At 45.8% G+C, this 27500-nt stretch overlaps 1 protein-coding gene across 1 annotated transcript in view; it reads left to right on the forward strand.

Annotated features, from left to right (window-relative positions):
- The window catches only part of plekhg4b (pleckstrin homology domain containing, family G (with RhoGef domain) member 4B), an 85593-nt gene that overhangs the window by 10687 nt on the left and 47406 nt on the right, over nucleotides 1-27500 (forward strand). The window contains exons 2-3 of the mRNA XM_090186994.1: nucleotides 9470-9667; nucleotides 15941-17342. Coding sequence (XP_090043120.1) covers nucleotides 9470-9667; nucleotides 15941-17342 — 1600 coding nt within the window. The remainder of the gene's footprint in view (nucleotides 1-9469; nucleotides 9668-15940; nucleotides 17343-27500) is intronic.

Here is a 27500-nt window from a genome sequence, read left to right on the forward strand (position 1 = left end):
TATACACCCTTTCCTCTGGTCATGTGTCTTTATACACCCTTTCCTCTGGTCATGTCTTTATACACCCTTTCCTCTGGTCATGTCTTTATACACCCTTTCCTCTGGTCATGTCTTTATACACCCTTTCCTCTGGTCATGTGTCTTTATACACCCTTTCCTCTGGTCATGTGTCTTTATACACCCTTTCCTCTGGTCATGTCTTTATACACCCTTTCCTCTGGTCATGTGTCTTTATACACCCTTTCCTCTGGTCATGTCTTTATACACCCTTTCCTCTGGTCACGTGGCTGACTTTACAGTGACAAGTCAACACTACTGAGCTGTTACAGGTCCCTGGTGTCACAGGGTCAGGTGTAGTTAGCAGCAACATTATTGTTGCTAGTGGTTTAGGTTACATTATACCATTACATCCCCTGGCTCCTCATTAGAGAAAAGCTCTACAGACACGATGCTGAGCGAGATGACCAGGGTAGAGAGAGACTGGACTTTCCAGGCCGGGGGTTTGTGTCCACTCTCCTCTGTCCATGACGTCACCCGTCCAGATGTTTCCCCTGTCTCTAATGGAAAGGCCATCACGCAGGATGTGTCCTGCGACCTACTGACTTCCTGGAGAGTTAGAGGGTGGCTGGGTGGGTGTGTGTGTGTATGTCACAGCTCTCAGGTCCCACAACCCAAACAGAAACATGACAGGGACACTCTCTCTGTTATGCTGTTTTAAGGGTTATTCCACTAAATGAATGCCTTTTGTGTCCCTTTGTTATTTAAAGTAGATATTGTGCACAAATATTGCATTTTTAAAAGCCTGTTATATTAAATGAAGTTCCCTTTATTATACTGTAGACCACATGGACAGTTCTATAAACCAGATGTTTCTATATACTGTAAATCAGGGGTGTCAAAGTCAAATGGACGGAGGGCCAAATAAAAAAATCAGCTACAAGACGAGGGCCGGACTGTTCGAATGTTCATTGAAAAATTTTTAAATGACGCATATAGTCTAGTGAACCTAATTGAACCTACTGAAAACCTAACAAATATATTACAATATGATCAGATAAATAAAGCAATATTTTCTTATGGCTCTGTCAGTAATCTTTAATTTTCAACAGACACAAAAGACAAATTTCCTTTATATAAATATCCCCATAACATGAACATTAAATGAAAGAAACCGGTATTCAAGGCACCATCAGTAGACTATATTTTCTATTTTAGCAAAAGTGGGCTAAATTTACTTCAAAGAAAAAACAATAATAGCAATTTTCTATCATCCACTCAACTGAAATATTTTTAAAATATAATTGGATTGAAATACAAAAAAATAAAGTGCAAAAATCTATTAATCAAAAACAACACTTTGTTTAAGGAGAAGTAACATGCAGTGAAAACAAATATTAAATTTTAACTTTTAAACTTGAACTGAGTAAAAACTCTAAATATGTGATTGCACAGTAATGTTCACTTGTTTGAGGTTGAGGGTGATACTTGGTGGTGTCCCATCTTTTCCACAAGTTCATCAATGTTCGGGGTAAGGCTCTGAGCTGAAGAAATCCTCAGAATTGAGTGGAGGTGTTCAGCAGTAAGTCGACTTCTGTGTGATGTTTTGTTCAGGTTCATCAAAGAAAACAGTTGTTCACACAGGTATGTGCTGCCAAACATAGACAACGTTTGAGCAGCCTGGATGCGCAGCTGGGGCATTGTGCCGGGGAGGAAACGGGCGAACTCCGCAGCACCCACTGCCGCATATTTTGCCCTCAGTGCATCATTGCATTGGAGGTCAATCAACTCCATTTGGAGGTTTGGTGGTGAGCTTTCCACGTCAACAGCAAATGGGTTACCGAGCAGTTCCAACCTGCTTTTTTGTGCTTCAAAGTCAGCAAATCGGCGTCGAAAGTCAGCGGCAAGCATACCTATTTTATCAGCCAACTGTGTGCTCGGGAACGCACTGGTAGAGAGCTTCTCTTTCATGGTCTGGCAGCTGGGAAAGTGGCTCAAATTTTCTTTCCGCATCTGCGTCTCCCACAGAGTCAGTTTGGTTTTAAATGCCTTCACTGTACTGTACATATCAGAGATGACACGATCCCGACCCTGCAGCTGCAAGTTTATTGCATTCAGATGACTCGTAATGTCACACAGAAAAGCCATTTCACACAGAAACATTTCGTCTCGGAGTTGTGTTGTGTCTTTCCCTTTGCTGTCCAAGAACAGACAAATCTCCTCACGAAGCTCGAAACATCTTTGAAGCACCTTTCCCTGGCTTAGCCATCGCACCTCTGTGTGATAAGGCAAATCACCATGCTCCGTTTCTAACTCCGTCAGAAATGCCTTGAACTGGCGGTGATTCAAACCTTTGGCTCTGATAAAGTTAACTGTGCGCGTGATGATGCTCATTACATGCTCCATTTTCAAGGCTTTACCGCACAACGCTTCCTGGTGTATGATACAATGATAAGCTGTCAGCTCACCTGTCGCGTTTTCCTCTTGCATCTTTTCCCGTATCTTCGCCACCAGTCCGCTCCTGTGTCCACACATCGCAGGTGCTCCGTCGGTTGTCAAACCCACGAGTTTTTCCCAAGGCAGCTCCATCTCATTTACACATCTTGACACCTCTTCATACAAATCATGCCCCGTAGTTGTGCCATGCATAGGACGTAAAGCCAAAAACTCCTCTGTCACGCTTAGGTTGGAGTCCACTCCGCGGATGAAAATTGACAACTGGGCAATGTCAGAAATGTCGGTGCTCTCATCCACAGCCAAGGAATATGCAATAAAATCTTTTCCCTTTTTCACAAGCTGCTCTTTTAGATTGATGGACAACTGGTCTACTCTCTCGGCAATGGTGTTTCTGCTCAGACTCACATTTAAAAAGAGTTGCCTTTTTTCTGGGCAAACTTCGTCACAAACTTTAATCATGCAGTTTTTGATGAAATCCCCCTCCGTAAATGGCCGGGCTGATTTAGCGATCTCTTCTGCCAAAATAAAACTGGCCTTGACAGCAGCCTGGCCTTGTGATTTGGCTTTTTTGAACAGAGCCTTTCGAGATTTGAGGCTTCGTTTTAATTCCTCTGCCTTTTGTAGCCTTTGTTCCATGTCCATATTCTTGTTTTTGTCCGCGTGTTTCGTTTCATAATGTCGTCTCAGATTATACTCTTTCAGTACCGCCACACTTTCTCCACACAGAAGACACACAGGTTTTCCAGCTACCTTCGTGAACATATACTCCGACTCCCACCTTGTTTGAAACCCCCGGTTCTCAGTATCCACCTTCCGTTTTGCCATTTTTGATGGGTATCTGAAAGTTAATTTTACTGTGATGCTGACGACTGCTGTGCCAATAAATATTGAAATGAAGCAGCCTACTGCTCGGTGCGTCACCTTTGCATTGTGGGAAATGTAGTATTGGTGCGTGTAAAAGATCTGCGGGCTGCCGGCTTGCTGCGGGCCGGTTCTAATAATAAATCAAGATCATCCCAGGGGCCGTAAAAAACCTTCTTGCGGGCCGGATGTGGCCCGCGGGCCTTGACTCTGACATATGTGCTGTAAATAAAGACCTGTAGAAGTGTTCCCTCTGTGACTTGACCACATGGACAATTCTATAAACCAGATGTTTCTATATACTGTAAATAAAGACCTGTAGAAGTGTTCCCTCTGTGACTTGACCACATGGACAATTCTATAAACCAGATGTTTCTATATACTGTAAATAAAGACCTGTAGAAGTGTTCCCTCTGTGACTTGACCACATGGACAATTCTATAAACCAGATGTTTCTATATACTGTAAATAAAGACCTGTAGAAGTGTTCCCTCTGTGACTTGACCACATGGACAATTCTATAAACCAGATGTTTCTATATACTGTAAATAAAGACCTGTAGAAGTGTTCCCTCTGTGACTTGACCGCATGGATAATTCTATAAACCAGATGTTTCTATATACTGTAAATAAAGACCTGTAGAAGTGTTCCCTCTGTGACTTGACCACATGGACAATTCTATAAACCAGATGTTTCTATATACTGTAAATAAAGACCTGTAGAAGTGTTCCCTCTGTGACTTGACCACATGGACAATTCTATAAACCAGATGTTTCTATATACTGTAAATAAAGACCTGTAGAAGAGTTCCCTCTGTGACTTGACCACATGGATAATTCTATAAACCAGATGTTTCTATATACTGTAAATAAAGACCTGTAGAAGCGTTCCCTCTGTGACTTCTAGGAAGATCTTCACCTCATTATTGTGTTGCTTTGACAAAGTCATTTCTGGAAATGACTAGTTATTAGTTAAACAGGTTCTAAAACGACCTGTTAAGGGGAACTGAACATTTTAATATGGTGAAACTATTCCTTTAAAAATAGAGTGGTTCTGCTGTTTCAGTCAAATCATGGTTCTGCTGTTCCAGTCCATATTCTGGTTCTGCTGTTCCAGTCCATATTCTGGTTCTGCTGTTCCAGTCCATATTCTGGTTCTGCTGTTCCAGTCCATATTCTGGTTCTGCTGTTCCAGTCCATATTCTGGTTCTACTGTTTCAGTCCATATTCTGGTTCTGCTGTTCCAGTCAATATCATGGTTCTGCTGTTCCAGTCAATATCATGGTTCTGCTGTTCCAGTCCATATTCTGGTTCTGCTGTTCCAGTCCATATCATGGTTCTGCTGTTCCAGTCAATATCATGGTTCTGCTGTTCCAGTCCATATCATGGTTCTGCTGTTCCAGTCCATATCATGGTTCTGCTGTTCCAGTCAATATCATGGTTCTGCTGTTCCAGTCAATATCATGGTTCTGCTGTTCCAGTCAATATCATGGTTCTGCTGTTCCAGTCAATATCATGGTTCTGCTGTTCCAGTCAATATCATGGTTCTGCTGTTCCAGTCAATATCATGGTTCTGCTGTTTCAGTCAATATCATGGTTCTGCTGTTTCAGTCAATATCATGGTTCTGCTGTTTCAGTCAATATCATGGTTCTGCTGTTCCAGTCCATATTCTGGTGTTTAGTGGTGTAAAAGCAGGTAAACTGGTTCTGCTGTTCCAGTCCATATTCTGGTTCTGCTGTTTCAGTCAATATCATGGTTCTGCTGTTCCAGTCCATATTCTGGTGTTTAGTGGTGTAAAAGCAGGTAAACTGGTTCTGCTGTTCCAGTCCATATTCTGGTTCTGCTGTTTCAGTCAATATCATGGTTCTGCTGTTCCAGTCCATATTCTGGTGTTTAGTGGTGTAAAAGCAGGTAAACTGGTTCTGCTGTTCCAGTCCATATTCTGGTTCTGCTGTTCCAGTCCATATTCTGGTGTTTAGGGGTGTAAAAGCAGGTAAACTGGTTCTGCTGTTCCAGTCCATATTCTGGTTCTGCTGTTCCAGTCCATATTCTGGTGTTTAGTGGTGTAAAAGCAAGTAAACTGGTTCTGCTGTTCCAGTCCATATTCTGGTTCTGCTGTTCCAGTCAATATCATGGTTCTGCTGTTCCAGTCAATATCATGGTTCTGCTGTTTCAGTCAATATCATGGTTCTGCTGTTTCAGTCAATATCATGGTTCTGCTGTTTCAGTCAATATCATGGTTCTGCTGTTCCAGTCCATATTCTGGTGTTTAGTGGTGTAAAAGCAGGTAAACTGGTTCTGCTGTTCCAGTCCATATTCTGGTTCTGCTGTTTCAGTCAATATCATGGTTCTGCTGTTCCAGTCCATATTCTGGTGTTTAGTGGTGTAAAAGCAGGTAAACTGGTTCTGCTGTTCCAGTCCATATTCTGGTTCTGCTGTTTCAGTCAATATCATGGTTCTGCTGTTCCAGTCCATATTCTGGTGTTTAGTGGTGTAAAAGCAGGTAAACTGGTTCTGCTGTTCCAGTCCATATTCTGGTTCTGCTGTTCCAGTCCATATTCTGGTGTTTAGGGGTGTAAAAGCAGGTAAACTGGTTCTGCTGTTCCAGTCCATATTCTGGTTCTGCTGTTCCAGTCCATATTCTGGTTCTGCTGTTCCAGTCCATATTCTGGTTCTGCTGTTCCAGTCCATATTCTGGTGTTTAGTGGTGTAAAAGCAGGTAAACTGGTTCTGCTGTTCCAGTCCATATTCTGGTTCTGCTGTTCCAGTCCATATTCTGGTGTTTAGTGGTGTAAAAGCAGGTAAACTGGTTCTGCTGTTCCAGTCCATATTCTGGTTCTGCTGTTCCAGTCCATATTCTGGTGTTTAGTGGTGTAAAAGCAGGTAAACTGGTTCTGCTGTTCCAGTCCATATCCTGGTTCTGCTGTTCCAGTCCATATTCTGGTGTTTAGTGGTGGAAAACTGAGCAGGTTGAGAGTAAATGAACAATGTAGTTCAAGAAATAGAGTTAATAAAATATTTAGGGGGTACCGGTACCGAGTCAATGTGGAGGCTATATACAGGGGGTACCGGTACAGAGTCAATGTGGAGGCTATATACAGGGGGTACCGGTACCGAGTCAATGTGGAGGGTATATACAGGGGGTACCGGTACAGAGTCAATGTGGAGGCTATATACAGGGGGTACCGGTACCGAGTCAATGTGGAGGCTATATACAGGGGGTACTGGTACAGAGTCAATGTGGAGGCTATATACAGGGGGTACCGGTACTGAATCAATGTGGAGGCTATATACAGGGGGTACCGGTACCGAGTCAATGTGGAGGCTATCATTACCCTCTGTAGCGCCTTACGGTCAGATACTGAGCAGTTGCCATACCAGGCGGTGATGCAACCATGCTCTCAATGGTGCAGCTGTATAACTTTTTGAAGATCTGGGGACCCATGCCAAACCTTTTCAGTCTCCTGGGGGGGAAAAGGTGTTGTCGTGCCCTCTTCACAACTGTCTTGGTGTGTTTGGACCATGATAGTTTGTTGGTGATGTGGACACCAAGGACCTTGAAACTCTCGACCCGCTCCACTACAGCCCCGTCAATGTGAATGGGGGCCTGTTCGGCTCTCCTTTTCCTGTAGTCCACGATCAGCTCCTTTGTCTTGCTCACATTGAGGGAGCAGTTGTTGGCACCAAACTGCCAGGAGCCTGACCTCCTTAGCATAGGCTGTCTCGTTGTTGTCGGTGATCAGGCCACTGTTGTGTCGTCAGCAAACTTAATGATGGTGTTGGAGTCGTGCTTAGCCACACAGTCGTAGGAGGTGTTTAGTCCCAAGGTCCTTAGCTTAGTGATGAGCTTTGTGGGCACTATGGTGTTGAACGCTGAGCTGTAGTCAATGAACAGCATTCTCACATAGGTATTCCTTTTGTCCAGGTGGGAAAGTGTGGAGTGCGATTGAGATTGAGTCATCTGTTGATCTGTTGGGGTGGTATGTGAATTGGAGTGGGTCTAGGGTTTCCGGCATGATGGTGTTGATGTGAGCCATGACCAGCCTTCCAAAGCACTTCATGGCTACCAAATCAAATTGAATTGGTCACATACACATGGTTAGTAGATGTTAATGCGAGTGTAGCGAAATGCTTGTGGAAATGCTACCGACGTGAGTGCTACGAGGCAGTAATAATTTAGGCAGGTTACCTTCGCTTTCTTGGGCACAGGGATTATGGTGGTCTGTTTGAAACATGTAGGTGTTACAGACTGGGTCAGGGAGAGGTTGAAAATGTCAGTGAAGACTCTTGCCAGTTGGTCTGTGCATGCTTTCAGTACACGTCCTGGTAATCCGTCTGGCCCCACGGCTTTGTGAATGTTGACCCATTTAAAGGTCTTGTTGACATCGGCTACGGAGAGCGTGATCACACAGTCGTCCTGAACAGCTGGTGCTCTCATGCATGCTTCAGTGTTGCTTGCCTTGAAGCAAGCATAAAAAGCATTTAGCTCATCTGGTAGGCTCGTGTTACTGGGCAGCTCGCGGCTGGGTCTCCCTTTGTATTCTGTAAATAGTTTGCAAGCCCTGCCACATCCGACGAGCATCAGAGCCGGTGTAGTAGGATTCCATCTTAGTCCTGTATTGACGCTTTGCCTGTTTGATGGTTCGTCTGAGGGTATTGCAGGATTTATTATAAGCGTCGGGATTTTTGTACCATGATAAGGTCAGTGACGACAATATCTCAGTGTTGTGCCAAAGTGTTTTCACTGTGGGTGTGCACTGTGGGTGTGCACACGTTATATAAGAAGTCTTTATGCTGAATGTTGGCCTCAAGCAAGGAACACTTTTCATACGTACAGTAGCTTAGATAAAACCTGCCAATGTCTGCACATGTTCATTACCAACGGCTGATCTATGAGCTTCATCATTACATCATGAAGGGGACAGGTGAACTAACTATATTTGTAAAAACTCTCTCTGTTTCTCCCTCTCTCTCTCTCTATATATATATATATATATCTTCCCCCCTTCTCTCTTTAGCCATGTGACATCCATTTGACATCCGTGGACAGTTGTATCCAGAGCCCCTGTCTGCTCTGTAACTTCTCCTCTGTCTTCCTCCTCCTCTCCTCTTTCCCCAACTCCTCCTCCTCTCCTACTCCTCTCCTCCTCTCCTCTCCCCAGGCAGGACTGTATCTAATCCTCCTCTCCTCTTTCCTCCTCTCCTCTTTCCTCCTCTCCTCCTCCTCCTCTCCTCTCTCCTCCTCTCCTCTTTCCTCCTCTCCTCCTCCTCTCCTCCTCTCCTCTACTCCTCTCCTCCTCTCCTCTTCCCAGGCAGGACTGTATCTAATCCACCTCTCCACTCCTCTCCTCTCCTCTCTCCTCCTCTCCTCTTTCTTCCTCTCCTCCTCCTCTCCTCCTCTCCTCTACTCCTCCCCTCCTCTCCTCTCCCCAGGCAGGACTGTATCTAATCCACCTCTCCCCTCCTCTCCTCTGCCCAGACAGGACTGTATCTAATCCACCTCTCCTCTCCTACTCCTCTCCTCCTCTCCTCTCCCCAGAAAGGACTGTATCTAATCCACCTCTCCCCTCCTCTCCTCTCCCCAGGCAGGACTGTATCTAATCCACCTCTCCTCTCCCCTCCTCTCCTCCTCTCCTACTCCTCTCCTCTCCCCATAAAGGACTATATCTAATCCACCTCTCTCCTCCTCTCCTCTGCCCAGAAAGGACTGCATCTAATCCACCTCTCCCCTCCTCTCCTCCTCTCCTACTCCTCTCCTCCTCTCCTCTCCCCATAAAGGACTGTATCTAATCCACCTCTCTCCTCCTCTCCTCTGCCCAGGAAGGACTGTATCTAATCCACCTCTCTCCTCCTCTCCTCTCCCCAGGCAGGACTGTATCTAATCCACCTCTCCACTCCTCTCCTCCTCTCCTACTCCTCTCCTCCTCTCCTCTCCCCATAAAGGACTGTATCTAATCCACCTCTCTCCTCCTCTCCTCTGCCCAGAAAGGACTGTATCTAATCCACCTCTCCCCTCCTCTCCTCTCCCCAGGCAGGACTGTATCTAATCCACCTCTCCACTCCTCTCCTCCTCTCCTACTCCTCTCCTCCTCTCCTCTCCCCAGAAAGGACTGTATCTAATCTACCTCTCCCCTCCTCTCCTCTGCCCCTACAGGACTCGGAGTCTCTGGACAGTTGTATCCAGAGCACCCTGTCTGCGCTGTACCCTCCATTCAGTGCCACCGCGTCCACCGTCCTGTGGCAGCTGTTCAGCGTGGTGGAGAGACAGTACCGTGGGGACGGACTCCGATGCCTCATCGACTTCTTACTTCCTGCCAAGAGGATCCTGCAGAGCATCCAGCAAGAGACTTGTGTGAGTGGAGGGGTGGTAGAGAGAGAGAGAGAGAGAGAGAGAGAGAGAGAGAGAGAGAGAGAGAGAGAGAGAGAGAGAGAGAGAGAGAGAGAGAGAGAGAGAGAGAGAGAGAGAGAGAGAGAGAGAGAGAGAGAGAGAGAGAGAGAGAGAGAGAGAGAGAGAGAGAGAGAGAGAGAGAGAGAGAGAGAGAGAGAGAGAGAGAGAGAGAGAGAGAGAGAGAGAGAGAGAGAGAGATGAGTGTGAAATACCTCTGCTGAGAGGGTGAGGGGGAACAACAGAGTGAGACAGAATGGATCATTGTTCATAGAAATCAGACAGAAAGCCATGCAGCTCTGGAGCCACACAGAAACAGAGAGAAAACTCTGGAAGGAGACAGAGGTTGAGCCCCAAATCGCACCTTATGGCCTACATAATGCACTACCAGATCAAAAGTAGTGTATGGGGAATAGGATGTCATTTGGGACACACCCCCGGCCCTCCTTCTCTGAAAAGAGACCGAAACAGAGAGGAAACTGTGGTCTGCCTGAGAGCCTAGCTACCATCCCTGGGCTCAGGGGTCCAGGTTGTAATCTAACCCTGGCTCTCCCAGCAGCTTTAATTGCTGTGGGTTAGAGAGGGCTCCATGTCTCCATGACCAAAGGCCCTGAAACCTTATTCCTCTGTATTCATCTGCTGTGATTACACTCTGATGGATAGCCTCATAGTCACACAGCCTATTCCTCTGTGTTCATCTGCTGTGATTACACTGTGATGGATAGCCTCATAGCCACACAGCCTAGTCGTCTGTGTTCATCTGCTGTGATTACACTGTGATGGATAGCCTCATAGCCACTCATAGCCTCATAGTTTTACCTCGCTATCTAAGCCTGGTTAGCCACTGAGAAAAACTCCCCGTGCGTGAGAGGCTTTGTGTCAACAGCAATATGATCAGTCGGCAGGCAACGCTGGCTTTTTCAATGCTTTTCCTTCACTTTTACAGCAGTTAAGCCAATGGGAAATAGACAAAAAACGGCACACTATTCCCTATTTAGTGCACTACTTTAGACCAGAGCCCTATTCCCTATTTAGTGCACTACTTTAGACCAGAGCCCTATTCCCTATTTAGTGCACTACTTTAGACCAGAGCCCTATTCCCTATTTAGTGCACTACTTTAGATCAGAGCCCTATTCCCTATTTAGTGCACTACTTTAGACCAGAGCCCTATTCCCTATTTAGTGCACTACTTTAGACCAGAGCCCTATTCCCTATTTAGTGCACTACTTTAGATCAGAGCCCTATTCCCTATTTAGTGCACTACTTTAGATCAGAGCCCTATTCCCTATTTAGTGCACTACTTTAGACCAGAGCCCTATTCCCTATTTAGTGCACTACTTTTGACTATAAGGCTCTGGTCAAAAGCAGTGCACTGTACGATATAGTGCCATTTGGGACACAAGCCCTGAGTACTGTTTCTCTACTGTTAAGAGCTCTTTGTACGACAGTGTCATAGTTTGGAGTTTGGGTTGTGGTTGCTTAGTAACCGGGCCTGAACGGGCAGGTTTCGCTAGCCTCCAGGATTCTGAGGAATCAGCTCCTTGGAATGACGTTGAAAAGAGAACGATGATTCACTCAAGTGCTATGAAAAGAGGGTGCCTCTCTTTAAAAGTGGAATGTGTGTTTGAGCCATTTACACTGCATTCAGGAAGTATTCAGACCTCTGGACTTTTTACACATTTGGTTACGTTACAGCCTTATTCTAAAATTGATTTTTAAAAATCCTCATCAATCTACAAGCAATACCATGATGACAGGTTATGTACCAAAATACCAAAAACAGGTTATGAGAAGTTTTTGCTAATTTAATAAAAAATAATAAACACTAAAATGTTCAAATCCTGTCGCTGCAGGATTATTTTGCTGTGACAAATTAAGAGCTTACATCTGTGAAGTGTATGTTTAATTTTTTTAAATTTCACCTTTATTTAACCAGGTAGACTAGTTGAGAACAAGTTCTCATTTGCAACTGCAACCTGGCCAAGATAAAGCAAAGCAGTTCGACACATACAACAACACAGAGTTACACATGGAATATTCAAAACATACAGTCAATAATACAGTAGAACAAAAGAAAACAAAAAGTCTATATACAGTGAGTGCAAATGAGGTAAGGGAGTTAGGCAATAAATAGGCCATGGTGGCGAAGTAATTACAATATAGCAATTAAACACTGGAATGGTAGATGTGCAGAAGATGAATGTGCAAGTAGAGATACTGGAGTACAAAGGACCAAGATAAATAAATAAATACAGTATTTGGATGAGGAAGATAGATGGGCTGTTTACAGATGGGCTATGTACAGGTGCAGTGATCTGTGAGCTGCTCTGACAGCTGGTGCTTAAAGCTAGTGAAGGAGATATGGGTCTCCAGCTTCAGTGATTTTTGCAGTTCGTTCCAGTCATTGGCAGCAGAGAACTGGAAGGAAAGGCGACCAAAGGGGGAATTGGCTTTGGGGTGAACAGTGAGATATACCTGCTGGAGCGCTTGCTACGAGTAGGTGCTGCTATGGTGACCAGCGAGCTGAGATAAGGCGGGGCTTTACCTAGCAGAGACTTGTAGATAACCTGTAGCCAGTGGGTTTAGTGACGAGTATGAAGCGAGGGCCAACCAACGAGAGCGTACAGGTCGCAGTGGTAGGTAGTGTATGGGGCTTTGGTGACAAACGAATGGCACTGTGATAGACTGCATCCAATTTGTTGAGTAGAGTGTTGGAGGCTATTTTATAGATGACATCGCCGAAGTCGAGGATCGGTAGGATGGTCAGTTTTACGGGGGTATGTTTGGAAGCATGAGTGAAGAAGGCTTTGTTGCGATATAGGAAGCCAATTCTAGATTTAATTTTGGATTGGAGATGCTTAATGTGAGTCTGGAAGGAGAGTTTACAGTCCAACCAGAAACCTAGGTATTTGTAGTTGTCCACATATTCAGTCAGAGCCGTCCAGAGTAGTGATGCTGGACAAGCGGGCAGGTGCTGGCAGTGACCGGTTGAATAGCATGCATTTAGTTTTACTTGCATTTAAGAGCAGTTGGAGGCCACGGAAGGAGAGTTGTATGGCATTGAAGCTCGTCTGGAGGTTAGTTAGCACAGTGTCCAAAGAGGTGCCAGAAGTATACAGAATGGTGTCGTCTGCGTAGAGGTGGATCATTGATGTGTACAGAAAAGAGAGTCGGCCCAAGAATTGAACCCTGTGGCACCCCCATAGAGACTGCCAGAGGTCCGGACAACAGGCCCTCCGATTTGAAACACTGAACTCTATCAGATAAGTAGTTGGTAAACCAGGCGAGGCAATCATTTGAGAAACCAAGGCTGTCGAGTCTGCCAAATAAGAATGTGGTGATTGACAGAGTCGAAAGCCTTGATCAGGTCGATGAATACGGCTGCACAGTAATGTCTCTTATCAGTGGCGGTTAGGATATCGTTTAGGACCTTGAGTGTGGCTGAGGTGCACCCATGACCAGCTCTGAAACCAGATTGCATAACGGAAAAGGTACGGTGGGATTTGAAATGGTTGGTAATCTGTTTGTTATCTTGGCTTTCGAAGACCTTAGAAAGGCAGGGTAGGATAGATATAAGTCTGTAGCAGTTTGGGTCTAGAGTGTCACCCCCTTTGAAGAGGGGGATGACCGCGGCAACTTTCCAATCTTTGGGAATCTCAGACAATACGAAAGAGAGGTTGAACAAGCTAGTAATAGGGGTTGCAACAATTTCGGCAGAAAGAGAGGGTCCAGATTGTCTAGCCCAGGTGATTTGTAAGGGTCCAGATTTTGCAGCTCTTTCAGAACATCAGCTATCTGGATTTGGGTGAAGGAGGAATGGTGGGGGCTTGGGCGGGTTGCTGTGGAGGGTGCTGGGCAGTTGACCGGGGTAGGGGTAGCCAGGTGGAAAGCATGGCCAGCCGTAGAGAAATGCTTCTTGAAATTCTCAATTATAGTGGATTTATCGGTGGTGACAGTGTGTCCTAGCCTCAGAGCAGTGGGCAGCTGGGAGGAGGTTCTCTTATTCTCCATGGACTTTACAGTGTCCCAGAACTTTTTGGAGTTTGTGCTACAGGATGCAAATTTCTGTTTGAAAAAGCTAGCCTTAGCTTTCCTAACTGCTTGTGTATTTTTGTTCCTAACTTCCCTGAAAAGTTGCATATCACGGGGCTATTCGATGCTAATGCAGAACACCACAGGATGTTTTTGTGCTGGTCAAGGGCAGACAGGTCTGGAGTGAACCAAGGGCTATATCTGTTCCTGGTTCTACATTTTTTGAATGGAATGCTTATTTAAGATGGTGAGGAAGGCACTTTTAAAGAATAACCAGGCATTCTCTACTGACGGGATGAGGTCAATGTCATTCCAGGATACCCCGGCCAGGTCGATTAGAAAGGCCTGCTCGCAGAAGTGTTTTAGGGAGCGTTTGACAGTGATGAGGAGTGGTCATTTGATTGCAGACCCATTATGGATGCAGGCAATGAGGCAGGGATCGCTGAGATCTTGATTGAAAACAACAGAGGTGTATTTGGAGGGCGAGTTAGTTAGGATGAGGGTGCCCGTGTTTACGGATTTGGGGTTGTACCTGGTAGGTTCATTGATAATTTGTGTGAGATTGAGGGCATCAAGCTTAGATTGAAGGATGGCCGGGGTGTTAAGCATGTCCCAGTTTAGGTCACCTAGTAGCATGAGCTCAGAAGATAGATGGGGGGCAATCAATTCACATATGGTGATGAGGGCACTGCTGGGGGCCTATGGTCTATAGCAAGCGGCAACGGTGAGATACTTGTTTCTGGAAAGGTGATTTTTTTAGAAGTAGAAGCTTGAATTGTTTGGGTACAGACCTGGATTGTAAGACATAATATCTTTGCAGTAGATTGCAACACCGCCCCCTTTGTCAGTTCTATCTTGGCGGAAAATGTTATAGTTGGGGATGGAGATTTCAGGGTTTTTGGTGGTTTTCCTAAGCCTGGATGAAGACACGGCTAAGACATCTGGGTTGGCAGAGTGTGCTAAAGCAGTGAGTAAAACAATATTAGGGAGGAGGCTTCTAATGTTAACATGCATGAAACCAAGGCTTTTACGGTTACAGAAGTCAACAAATGAGAGCACCTGGGGAGTGGGAATGGAGCTAGGCACTGCAGGATCTGGATTAACCTCTACATCACCAGAGGAACAGAGGAGAAGTAGGATAAGGGTTTGGCTAAAGGCTATACGAACTCGCTGTCTAGCACATTCGGAACAGAGAGTAAAAGGAGCATGTTTCTGGGCACGATAGCATAGATTCAAGGCATAGTGTACAGACAAATGTAAGGTAGGATGTGAGTACCTTGGAGGTAAACCTAGACATTGAGTAATGATGAGAGAGATATAGTCTCTAGAGACGTTTAAACCAGGTGATGTCATCGCATATGTAGGAGGTGGAACAACATGGTTGGTTAAGGAATATTGAGCAGGGCTAGAGGCTCTATAGTGAAATAAGACAGTAATCACTAACCAGGACAGTAATGGATGAGGCATACTGATATTAGAGAGAGGCATGCGTAGCCAAGTGATCATGTGGGTCCAGTGAGTGGTTGGGCTGGCTGGAGACACGGTGATTCAGACAGTTAGCACTCCATCTCTCCCTACCTGGTGCAGCCCTGTGGTTTCACACTGCTCCAGTCTCTCTAATCTGTTGTCCATCTCTCCCTACCTGGTGCAGCCCTGTGGTTTCACACTGCTCCAGTCTCTCTAATCTGTTGTCCATCTCTCTATACCTGGTGCAGCCCTGTGGTTTCACACTGCTCCAGTCTCTATAATCTGTTGTCCATCTCTCTATACCTGGTGCAGCCCTGTGGTTTCACCCTGCTCCAGTCTCTCTAATCTGTTGTCCATCTCTCTATACCTGGTGCAGCCCTGTGGTTTCCCACTGCTCCAGATAATCTACAGATGTAGGGTCATCATTTGATCACTCTTTTGTTGCTGATCATTTTCCTGATTTACCTACATTTGCTGAAAAACCCACACTAACACATGATTATATTAACAGTATTGCAATTTAAATGTAACCTACTTTTGGCCAGCTAATAGCCTAACCACCAATCAAGCAACATTATGGGCTAAACTTTCAAATCCTACTGCTTCAGGATTCTTTTGCTGTGACAAATTAAGAGCTTACATCTGTAAAGTGTATGTACGTGTATATCAGAGGAGTTGGATACAGCAGAAGACACATTTCAGTCTGGTATGGGTTAATAAAGTATTGTCTTCTTCTACAGGTGCGTTTCCACGGCCGGCTGTTCTATCATGAGGGTTGGCCCTTCTGCATCAACGAGAAGGTGGTCTTACAGCTCGCCCCGCTCCATAAGGTCCGTCTGAAGCAGGGAGACTTCTACCTACAGGTGGTTCCTCTGGGCCGCAAGGCTGCCAAGCTGGTCATAAAATGTCTGTCGGCCAGTGGCCAGGCCATCGCAGAGATCCCCATCCCGGAGAGCATGTACGGCAGCGTCTTCACCGCTGACTTCCTGCAGAATGTGACGCGCGAGCGCAACCTCCATCCGCTGCAGAACTGGTTGCTCACCACCGGCACCGTCGTGTTCCGGACGCCGTGGAAGAACGTGGTGAATCCTCTGTTCGTCAGCAGCACGGCAGACGCCATCATGCAGACGCGGGGCGACAGCACGGGCTTCCGTGGCCAGCTCAGCGCCTGCAGTACCAGTGGATCCACAGGGACCCTGGACTCCCACCGCAGCTCCCACGAATCACTACACTCCCAGGGGGCAGACTCTACCTTCTCAGAGCCTGCTATCCTGAGCAGGCGGGTACATGTAATGGACCCCAGCAGCACTAGTAGCAGGTCCCAACAGGATCCCAACCCGGGACTTCACCGGATGGAGAACCACAACCAGAACCACAGCCTGAGAGCAGCTCCTGACTCTCACTCCTGCAGCCCACAGACAGACAGGCTGGCTGGGGAGGGTGGTGGTGGTCCGGGGGAGGGCCAGTGGGAGGGGGAAGAGGGCCAGGGTGGGACCAGAGAGAGGACCAGGACCCTGTCGTTCAACACTGACCTCAGTAACCCCAACCCTCGCCGGCCCCGCCACGCCAGGGACTCTGTGTCCTTCGAGACCCGGAGACTGTTCCGGAAGTCCTACATGGAGGCCCTGCAGAATCCCATGAACCTGGGCTCTAGCTCTGAGTCCATCCTTGAGGAAGGACCAGAGCACAGTCCTGCATGCCCAGGTCTCAGCCCACTCAGCCCCAGAGAAGATGCCTCATCTCCAACTTCGACCCCTGGTACCAGCCCCTCCACCCCCACCACCCAGAGAGAGCAGGGGCTCCGTGGGCTCAGGCTAGGGGGGACCAGGGCATGGCTGGGTGGAGACCCCGACTCCGCCCGACTCTCTCCCAGCATGCCTCTCCTGTACCTCCAGAGGGGTCTGAGGAACGCTGGGGCCCTGGAGACCCGGGCTGAGAGGCGCTCCAAGTCTCTGGAGAGGACTAACAAGGCAGCCCAGGTCAAAGGCCACCGGGCGCGCTCCTCCTCCGGGGGCTCGGCCAGCAGTGGAGTCTTCTCACCAAAGAAGCTGATGAACGGATATGCCCTGCGCTTCGGACGGCTGGACCTGGAGGCTGCCTTCTCCAGCTCAGACAGGAGGAGCAGTGTTAGAGAGGAGACAGGTAGAAAAACCTGATTAGTATAATGTGACTGATTAGAATAACATATGACTGATTAGAATAGCATGTGACTGATTAGTATAACATGTGACTGATTAGTATAACATGTGACTGATTAGAATAACATGTGACTGATTAGTATAACATGTGACTGATTAGTATAACATGTGACTGATTAGAATAACATGTGACTGATTAGATAATAGTATAACATGTGACTGATTAGTATAACATGACTGATTAGAATAGCATGTGACTGATTAGTATAACATGTGACTGATTAGTATAACATGTGACTGATTAGAATAACATGTGACTGATTAGGATAACATGTGACTGATTAGTATAACATGACTGATTAGTATAACATGTGACTGATTAGTATAACATGTGACTGATTAGTATAACATGTGACTGATTAGTATAACATGTGACTGATTAGTATAACATGTGACTGATTAGATAATAGTATAACATGTAACTGATTAGAATAACATGTGACTGATTAGTATAACATGTAACTGATTAGTATAACATGTGACTGATTAGTATAACATGTGACTGATTAGTATAACATGTGACTGATTAGATAATAGTATAACATGTGACTGATTAGTATAACATGTGACTGATTAGTATAACATGTGACTGATTAGTATAACATGTGACTGATTAGTATAACATGTGACTGATTAGAATAACATGTAACTGATTAGAATAACATGTAACTGATTAGAATAACATGTGACTGATTAGATAATAGTATAACATGTGACTGATTAGTATAACATGTGACTGATTAGAATAACATGTAACTGATTAGTATAACATGTGACTGATTAGATAATAGTATAACATGTGACTGATTAGTATAACATGTGACTGATTAGATAATAGTATAACATGTGCCTGATTAGAATAACATGTGACTGATTAGAATAACATGTGACTGATTAGTATAACATGTGACTGATTAGTATAACATGTGACTGATTAGTATAACATGACTGATTAGTATAACATGTGACTGATTAGTATAACATGTGACTGATTATTATAACATGACTGATTAGTATAACATGACTGATTAGGATAACATGTGACTGATTATTATAACATGACTGATTAGTATAACATGTGACTGATTAGTATAACATGTAGGGTTTGTCCCACATGGCACCAAAAAGTCTCATAGGTCCGCATGGCCTGAATATTATTATTATAGAGTCTTTGTCAAGGGTTTTGTTTTAAACACTGCAGGAGTCAGGTATATAATGATCCCACATGGGCTGTATAGACCAAGGTTATGGGTTTGACTCCTGGAGTCTGGTATATAATGATCCCACTCGGGCTGTATAGACCAAGGTTATGGGTTTGACTCCTGGAGTCTGGTATGTAATGATCCCACATGGGCTGTATAGACCAAGGTTATGGGTTTGACTCCAGGAGTCTGGTATGTAATGATCCCACATGGGCTGTATAGACCAAGGTTATGGGTTTGACTCCTGGAGTCTGGTATGTAATGATCCCACATGGGCTGTATAGACCAAGGTTATGGGTTTGACTCCTGGAGTCTGGTATGTAATGATCCCACATGGGCTGTATAGACCAAGGTTATGGGTTTGACTCCAGGAGTCTGGTATATAATGATCCCACTCGGGCTGTATAGACCAAGGTTATGGGTTTGACTCCAGGAGTCTGGTATATAATGATCCCACTAGGGCTGTATAGACCAAGGTTATGGGTTTGACTCCTGGAGTCTGGTATGTAATGATCCCACATGGGCTGCATAGACCAAGGTTATGGGTTTGACTCCTGGAGTCTGGTATGTAATGATCCCACATGGGCTGTATAGACCAAGGTTATGGGTTTGACTCCAGGAGTCTGGTATGTAATGATCCCACATGGGCTGTATAGACCAAGGTTATGGGTTTGACTCCTGGAGTCTGGTATGTAATGATCCCACATGGGCTGTATAGACCAAGGTTATGGGTTTGAGTCCAAGAGTCTGGTATATAATGATCCCACTCGGGCTGTATAGACCAAGGTTATGGGTTTGACTCCAGGAGTCTGGTATATAATGATCCCACTAGGGCTGTATAGACCAAGGTTATGGGTTTGACTCCAGGAGTCTGGTATATAATGATCCCACTCGGGCTGTATAGACCAAGGTTATGGGTTTGACTCCTGGAGTCTGGTATGTAATGATCCCACATGGGCTGCATAGACCAAGGTTATGGGTTTGACTCCTGGAGTCTGGTTTGTAGTGATCCACATGGGCTGCATAGACCAAGGTTATGGGTTTGACTCCTGGAGTCTGGTTTGTAGTGATCCACATGGGCTGCATAGACCAAGGTTATGGGTTTGACTCCAGGAGTCTGGTATGTAGTGATCCCACATGGGCTGCATAGACCAAGGTTATGGGTTTGACTCCTGGAGTCTGGTATGTAGTGATCCACATTTTATTTTACCTTTATTTAACTAGGCAAGTCAGTTAAGAACAAATTCTTATTTACAATGGCGGCGTACCCCGGCCAAACCTGGACGACGCTGGGACAATTGTGCGCCGCCCTATGGGACTCCCAATCACGGCTGGATGTGATACGGCCTGGATTCAAACCAGGGACTGTGACGCCTGCTTGCACTAAGATGCTGCATAGACCAAGGTTATGGGTTTGACTCCAGGAGTCTGGTATGTAATGATCCCACATGGGCTGTATAGACCAAGGTTATGGGTTTGACTCCTGGAGTCTGGTATGTAGTGATCCCACTAGGGCTGTATAGACCAAGGTTATGGGTTTGACTTCTGCTTGGGCTATATGTATTGATTGAAATAGCAGTGAGGTCAGGTGTACTGATAGCTCAGTTGGTTGGAGCTTGTCAAAGGTACAAGTCCATTCAGTGGGCTAAACTGGTTGAAATTAAATTATCATATCAACCATATTTGCCTTTGAAAATACATATTTTCAACCAGTTTTGCCTTTGAAAACACATAATTTCTACCAGTTTGCATGTTGGTTTTAGAATGTAACATCAACAAAGGCAGTAAAGGTCGAAACAAGACAGCTAAGTGTTGTGAGAGTGCGTTGGTGATTAGATTTCTCAACTCAAGCGTTGTCTTCAGTTTGGACAAACACTTTCCCTGGCATTGGGTCCAATAGAGATTGAATCATAACATCGGCTTCTCTCTCACTGTATCAAATGGTGTGGCCTCCGGCCTTGAAAACACGGTTTGGTTCCAGACAGGTTTCATGTTGTGGTTTCAGTGAGTAATTATGACCTGCAGTAATAGGGATCTGCCATGATGAGGGTTACAGGCCTGTGTTGGTTTGGACTCACTGTTGATATGAGGAGACAGCTTGTAGTTCTCATGTGCAGATTTTTTGGGTAGTGGTGGGGGTTGTGTGTGTATGTTATTAGACAGGTATGGCCCATCCCTGGAACAGATGAACTGGTGGATACCATTTGTAATTTTCTATGTTCAGTTCGAATGAAGCTTGAGGTCGTTTTGTGAGCCAATGCTAACTAGCTTTAGCGCAATGGCTGGAAGTCTATGTGTATCTGCTAACACTAGTTAACGCAACTACCTCTAACTTCTTCATTGCCAAAATCCGGAAGAGTTCCTTAAACCCTGTGAAATGACAGACTCAGCAGTTCAGTTGATTTAACCCCGTGAAATAACACAGACTCAGCAGTTCCGCCCAGGGATGGTAGGTTTTCCCTGATTGGTAAAAGATAAGACCATGACCATGTGCCCTGAAAAGGAAAATCTCTTGGTCCTATAGATTATAAATACGGCCCAATGAAACATATCATTCCAGAACCCATAACTGTATATAGTACAACTACCCCACGATGTCAGTATCTCCCTCAACAATGATGGATTTCTGCCTGCCAGGACCTCATGGCAGAGCAATACAACAGTACCAAGCTGAAGCCCATTTTTACACACTGAAAACCTAGCGGCACTGAAAACCTAGCGGCACTGAAAACCTAGCGGCACTGAAAACCTAGCGGCACTGAAAACCTAGCGGCACTGAAAACCTAGTGCCACTGAAAACCTAGTGCCACTGAAAACCTAGTGCCACTGAAAACCTAGTGCCACTGAAAACCTAGCGGCACTGAAAACCTAGTGCCACTGAAAACCTAAAGCCGCTGAAAACCCAGCTCCACTGAAAATCTAGTCTCTGAAAACCTAGAACCACTGAAAATCTAGAGCCACTGAAAACCCAGCTCCACTGAAAACCTAGCGGCACTGAAAACCTAGAGCCATTGAAAACATAGAGCCACTGAAAACGTAGCTCCATTGAAAACCTAGAGCCCCTGAAAACGTAGCTCCATTGAAAACGTAGAGCCCCTGAAAACCTAGAGCCACTGAAAACCTAGAGCCACTGAAAACCTAGAGCCAATGAAAACCTAGAGCCACTGAAAACCTAGAGCCACTGAAAACCTAGAGCCACTGAAAACCCAGAGCCACTGAAAACCTAGAGCCCATTGAGACCTTGGTGGACAAGAAACCTCAGAGGATCCTGTAACCAACCAGACGTAGGAGGGAAACACACACACACACACACACACACACACACAGTGGCACTAGGTTCACACACACTGGCGCTAGGTTCACACACAGTGAGATGACCTTCCAGTGAATGTGGGACTGGGCTGTGCTCGACTCTGGTCCCAGACATATGAGTTGCCTCCTGTACAATAGCATTCATTGTGCCCCCCTCCTCCACTGGGGCTGAATGCAGGGGAAAACCCCTTAACCTGTCCTCATGTAAGGTCCATTCACCTGAGTAACATGAGAACCAGTGAACCAACTGACTTTTTTCAGGACTTTATTCTGAAAACAAAACCCTCCCTCACTTTGAGAAGGGATGGAATTACCCCCATATCCACCATGTGAGATGGTAATGGCTGTGGTGACCATTGCTTCATTTTTTATTTATAGATGTATTATTTCACCTTTATTTAACCAGGTAGGCTAGTTGAGAACACCTTTATTTAACCAGGTAGGCTAGTTGAGAACACCTTTATTTAACCAGGTAGGCTAGTTGAGAACACCTTTATTTAACCAGGTAGGCTAGTTGAGAACACCTTTATTTAACCAGGTAGGCTAGTTGAGAACACCTTTATTTAACCAGGTAGGCTAGTTGAGAACACCTTTATTTAACCAGGTAGGCTAGTTGAGAACACCTTTATTTAACCAGGTAGGCTAGTTGAGAACACCTTTATTTAACCAGGTAGGCTAGTTGAGAACACCTTTATTTAACCAGGTAGACTAGTTGAGAACACCTTTATTTAACCAGGTAGGCTAGTTGAGAACACCTTTATTTAACCAGGTAGGCTAGTTGAGAACACCTTTATTTAACCAGGTAGGCTAGTTGAGAACAAGTTCTAATTTACAACTGCCACCTGGCCAAGATGAAGCAAAGCAGTTCGACAAAAACAACAACACAGAGTAACACATGGAATAAACAACAACACAGAGTAACACATGGAATAAACAACAACACAGAGTAACACATGGAATAAACAACAACACAGAGTAACACATGGAATAAACAACAACACAGAGTAACACATGGAATAAACAACAACACAGAGTAACACATGGAATAAACAACAACACAGAGTTACACATGGAATAAACAACAACACAGAGTAACACATGGAATAAACAACAACACAGAGTAACACATGGAATAAACAACAACACAGAGTAACACATGGAATAAACAACAACACAGAGTAACACATGGAATAAACAACAACACAGAGTAACACATGGAATAAACAACAACACAGAGTAACACATGGAATAAACAACAACACAGAGTAACACATGGAATAAACAACAACACAGAGTAACACATGGAATAAACAACAACACAGAGTAACACATGGAATAAACAACAACACAGAGTTACACATGGAATAAACAACAACACAGAGTAACACATGGAATAAACAACAACACAGAGTAACACATGGAATAAACAACAACACAGAGTAACACATGGAATAAACAACAACACAGAGTTACACATGGAATATACAACAACACAGAGTAACACATGAAATAAACAAACGTACAGTCAATACAAGCGTACAGTCATTCATGTCCCCTTTGTGATTTCAATGCTTTGTACACTCAGTGTATATATGTAGGGAATAGGGTACCATTTGGGATGCATCCTATATTTGCTAGTCCAGACCGTTTCGTTCTCCGACAGACAGAAATGTGTGGTTGAAAAATGTGTGGCCAGGTCCTGGCTGCATTGATGGCTTAGAAGGCTGTGAAACGCCGTATACAACCCAGGCTTACACTGGGTACAATGCAGGAGAGGCTTGGCTCTACATTTATAACTTCCTGACAAAACAAAGCAATGTAGGAAGTTTGCTGCGAACAGGATCGCTGGCCGCACGGCCACAGCCAGTCACACAGGAAGTACTACATTTAGTGCCTGAGGACAAAAGGGGGCTAGGCTGGGAAGGGAGAGGCTAAGCTTGGAGGGCCTATGATGGGAGGGGAGGGAACAGGCTGGAAGGGGAGGGGCTTGGCTTGGAAGGGAGGGGCAGGGAGATGTTTGGAGGGACTGGGAGGGGAGGCTATGCTGGGAAGGGAGAGGCAGGGAGGAGATAGGCTCGGAGGGGATGGGCTAGGCTCGGAGGGGAGGGGCAGGGAGATGTTTGGAGGGACTGGGAGGGGGGGCTATGCTGGGAAGGGAGAGGCAGGGAGGAGATAGGCTCGGAGGGGAGGGGCTGGGAGAACATAGGCTCGGAGGGGAGGGGCTCGGAGGGGATGGGCTAGGCTCAGAGGGGATGGGCTAGGCTCGGAGGGGAGGGGATGGGATGGGCTAGGCTCGGAGGGGAGGGGCAGGGAGATGTTTGGAGGGACTGGGAGGGGGGGCTATGCTGGGAAGGGAGAGGCAGGGAGGAGATAGGCTCGGAGGGGAGGGGCTGGGAGAACATAGGCTCGGATGGGCTAGGCTCGGAGGGGATGGGCTAGGCTCAGAGGGGATGGGCTAGGCTCGGAGGGGATGGGCTAGGCTCGGAGGGGAGGGGCTCGGAGGGGATGGGCTAGGCTCGGAGGGGATGGGCTAGGCTCGGAGGAGAGGGGCTCGGAGGGGATGGGCTAGGCTCGGAGGGGATGGGCTAGGCTCGGAGGGGATGGGCTAGGCTCGGAGGGGATGGGATGGGCTAGGCTCGGAGGGGAGGGGCTCGGAGGGGAGGGGCTCGGAGGGGATGGGCTAGGCTCGGAGGGGAGGGGCTCGGAGGGGAGGGGCTCGGAGGGGATGGGCTAGGCTCGGAGGGGAGGGGCTCGGAGGGGATGGGCTAGGCTCGGAGGGGATGGGCTAGGACAACACAAGGGGGCCAGTTAGAGATGGTTGTAAACACACTACTCCTAGTCTCATACGTGGTTCAGAGACACCCCATCTATACATTCTGTTTTCACACATTGACAACTTTGAAGACGTATGAACAATGGCTTTTACGGTCAGGTTTTTATGTCCGGGCGTGGCCATATCCTTTGTTGCTTTACTTTCTACCAGGTATTAGATGACCCTGTGGAGGCTGCTGAGGGGAGGACGGCTCATAATAATGTCTGGAATGGAGTGTAATGGAGTGTAATGGCTGTAATGGAGTGTAATGGTTGGAATGGAGTGTAATGGAGTGTAATGGCTGGAATGGAGTGTAATGTCTGGAATGGAGTGTAATGACTGGAATGGAGTGTAATGGAGTGTAATGTCTGGAATGGAGTGTAATGGCCGGAATGGAGTGTAATGGAGTGTAATGGAGTGTAATGGCTGGAATGGAGTGTAATGGCTGGAATGGAGTGTAATGGAGTGTAATGGCTGGAATGGAGTGTAATGGCTGGAATGGAGTGTAATGGAGTGTAATGGCTGGAATGGAGTGTAATGGCTGGAATGGAGTGTAATGACTGGAATGGTGTGTAATGGAGTGTAATGTCTGGAATGGAGTGTAATGTCTGGAATGGAGTGTAATGGAGTGTAATGGCTGGAATGGAGTGTAATGGAGTGTAATGGCTGGAATGGAGTGTAATGGAGTGTAATGGCTGGAATGGAGTGTAATGGCTGGAATTGAGTGTAATGGAGTGTAATGGCTGGAATGGAGTGTAATGGAGTGTAATGGCTGGAATGGAGTGTAATGGCTGGAATGGAGTGTAATGGCTGGAATGGAGTGTAATGGAGTGTAATGGCTGGAATGGAGTGTAATGGCTGAAATGGAGTGTAATGGCTGGAATGGAGTGTAATGGAGTGTAATGGCTGGAATGGAGTGTAATGGCTGGAATTGAGTGTAATGGAGTGTAATGGCTGGAATGGAGTGTAATGGCTGGAATGGAGTGTAATGGCTGGAATGGAGTGTAATGGAGTGTAATGGCTGGAATGGAGTGTAATGGAGTGTAACGGCTGGAATGGAGTGTAATGGCTGGAATGGAGTGTAATGGAGTGTAATGTCTGGAATGGAGTGTAATGGAGTGTAATGGTTGGAATGGAGTGTAATGGAGTGTAATGGCTGGAATGGAGTGTAATGGCTGGAATGGAGTGTAATGGCTGGAATGGAGTGTAATGGAGTGTAATGGCTGGAATGGAGTGTAATGGAGTATAATGGCTGGAATGGAGTGTAATGGCTGGAATGGAGTGTAATGGCTGGAATGGAGTGTAATGGAGTGCAATGGCTGGAATGGAGTGTAATGGCTGGAATGGAGTGTAATGGAGTGTAATGTCTGGAATGGAGTGTAATGGCTGGAATGGAGTGTAATGGCTGGAATGGAGTGTAATGGAGTATAATGGCTGGAATGGAGTGTAATGGCTGGAATGGAGTGTAATGGCTGGAATGGAGTGTAATGGCTGGAATGGAGTGTAATGAAGTGTAATGACTGGAATGGAGTGTAATGGCTGGAATGGAGTGTAATGGAGTGTAATGGCTGGAATGGAGTTTAATGGCTGGAATGGAGTGTAATGGAGTGTAATGACTGGAATGGAGTGTAATGACTGGAATGGTGTGTAATGGAGTGTAATGTCTGGAATGGAGTGTAATGTCTGGAATGGAGTGTAATGGAGTGTAATGGCTGGAATGGAGTGTAATGGAGTGTAATGGCTGGAATGGAGTGTAATGGAGTGTAATGGCTGGAATGGAGTGTAATGGCTGGAATTGAGTGTAATGGAGTGTAATGGCTGGAATGGAGTGTAATGGAGTGTAATGGCTGGAATGGAGTGTAATGGCTGGAATGGAGTGTAATGGCTGGAATGGAGTGTAATGGAGTGTAATGGCTGGAATGGAGTGTAATGGCTGAAATGGAGTGTAATGGCTGGAATGGAGTGTAATGGAGTGTAATGGCTGGAATGGAGTGTAATGGCTGGAATTGAGTGTAATGGAGTGTAATGGCTGGAATGGAGTGTAATGGCTGGAATGGAGTGTAATGGCTGGAATGGAGTGTAATGGAGTGTAATGGCTGGAATGGAGTGTAATGGAGTGTAACGGCTGGAATGGAGTGTAATGGCTGGAATGGAGTGTAATGGAGTGTAATGTCTGGAATGGAGTGTAATGGAGTGTAATGGTTGGAATGGAGTGTAATGGAGTGTAATGGCTGGAATGGAGTGTAATGGCTGGAATGGAGTGTAATGGCTGGAATGGAGTGTAATGGAGTGTAATGGCTGGAATGGAGTGTAATGGAGTATAATGGCTGGAATGGAGTGTAATGGCTGGAATGGAGTGTAATGGCTGGAATGGAGTGTAATGGAGTGCAATGGCTGGAATGGAGTGTAATGGCTGGAATGGAGTGTAATGGAGTGTAATGTCTGGAATGGAGTGTAATGGCTGGAATGGAGTGTAATGGCTGGAATGGAGTGTAATGGAGTATAATGGCTGGAATGGAGTGTAATGGCTGGAATGGAGTGTAATGGCTGGAATGGAGTGTAATGGCTGGAATGGAGTGTAATGAAGTGTAATGACTGGAATGGAGTGTAATGGCTGGAATGGAGTGTAATGGAGTGTAATGGCTGGAATGGAGTTTAATGGCTGGAATGGAGTGTAATGGAGTGTAATGACTGGAATGGAGTGTAATGGCGGGAATGGAGTGTAATGGCTGGAATGGAGTGTAATGGAGTGTAATGACTGGAATGGAGTGTAATG

Source organism: Oncorhynchus mykiss, chromosome 2 (genome assembly GCF_057628025.1).
Source record: "Oncorhynchus mykiss isolate SJ-2025 chromosome 2, ASM5762802v1, whole genome shotgun sequence".
Lineage (NCBI taxonomy): Eukaryota > Metazoa > Chordata > Actinopteri > Salmoniformes > Salmonidae > Oncorhynchus > Oncorhynchus mykiss.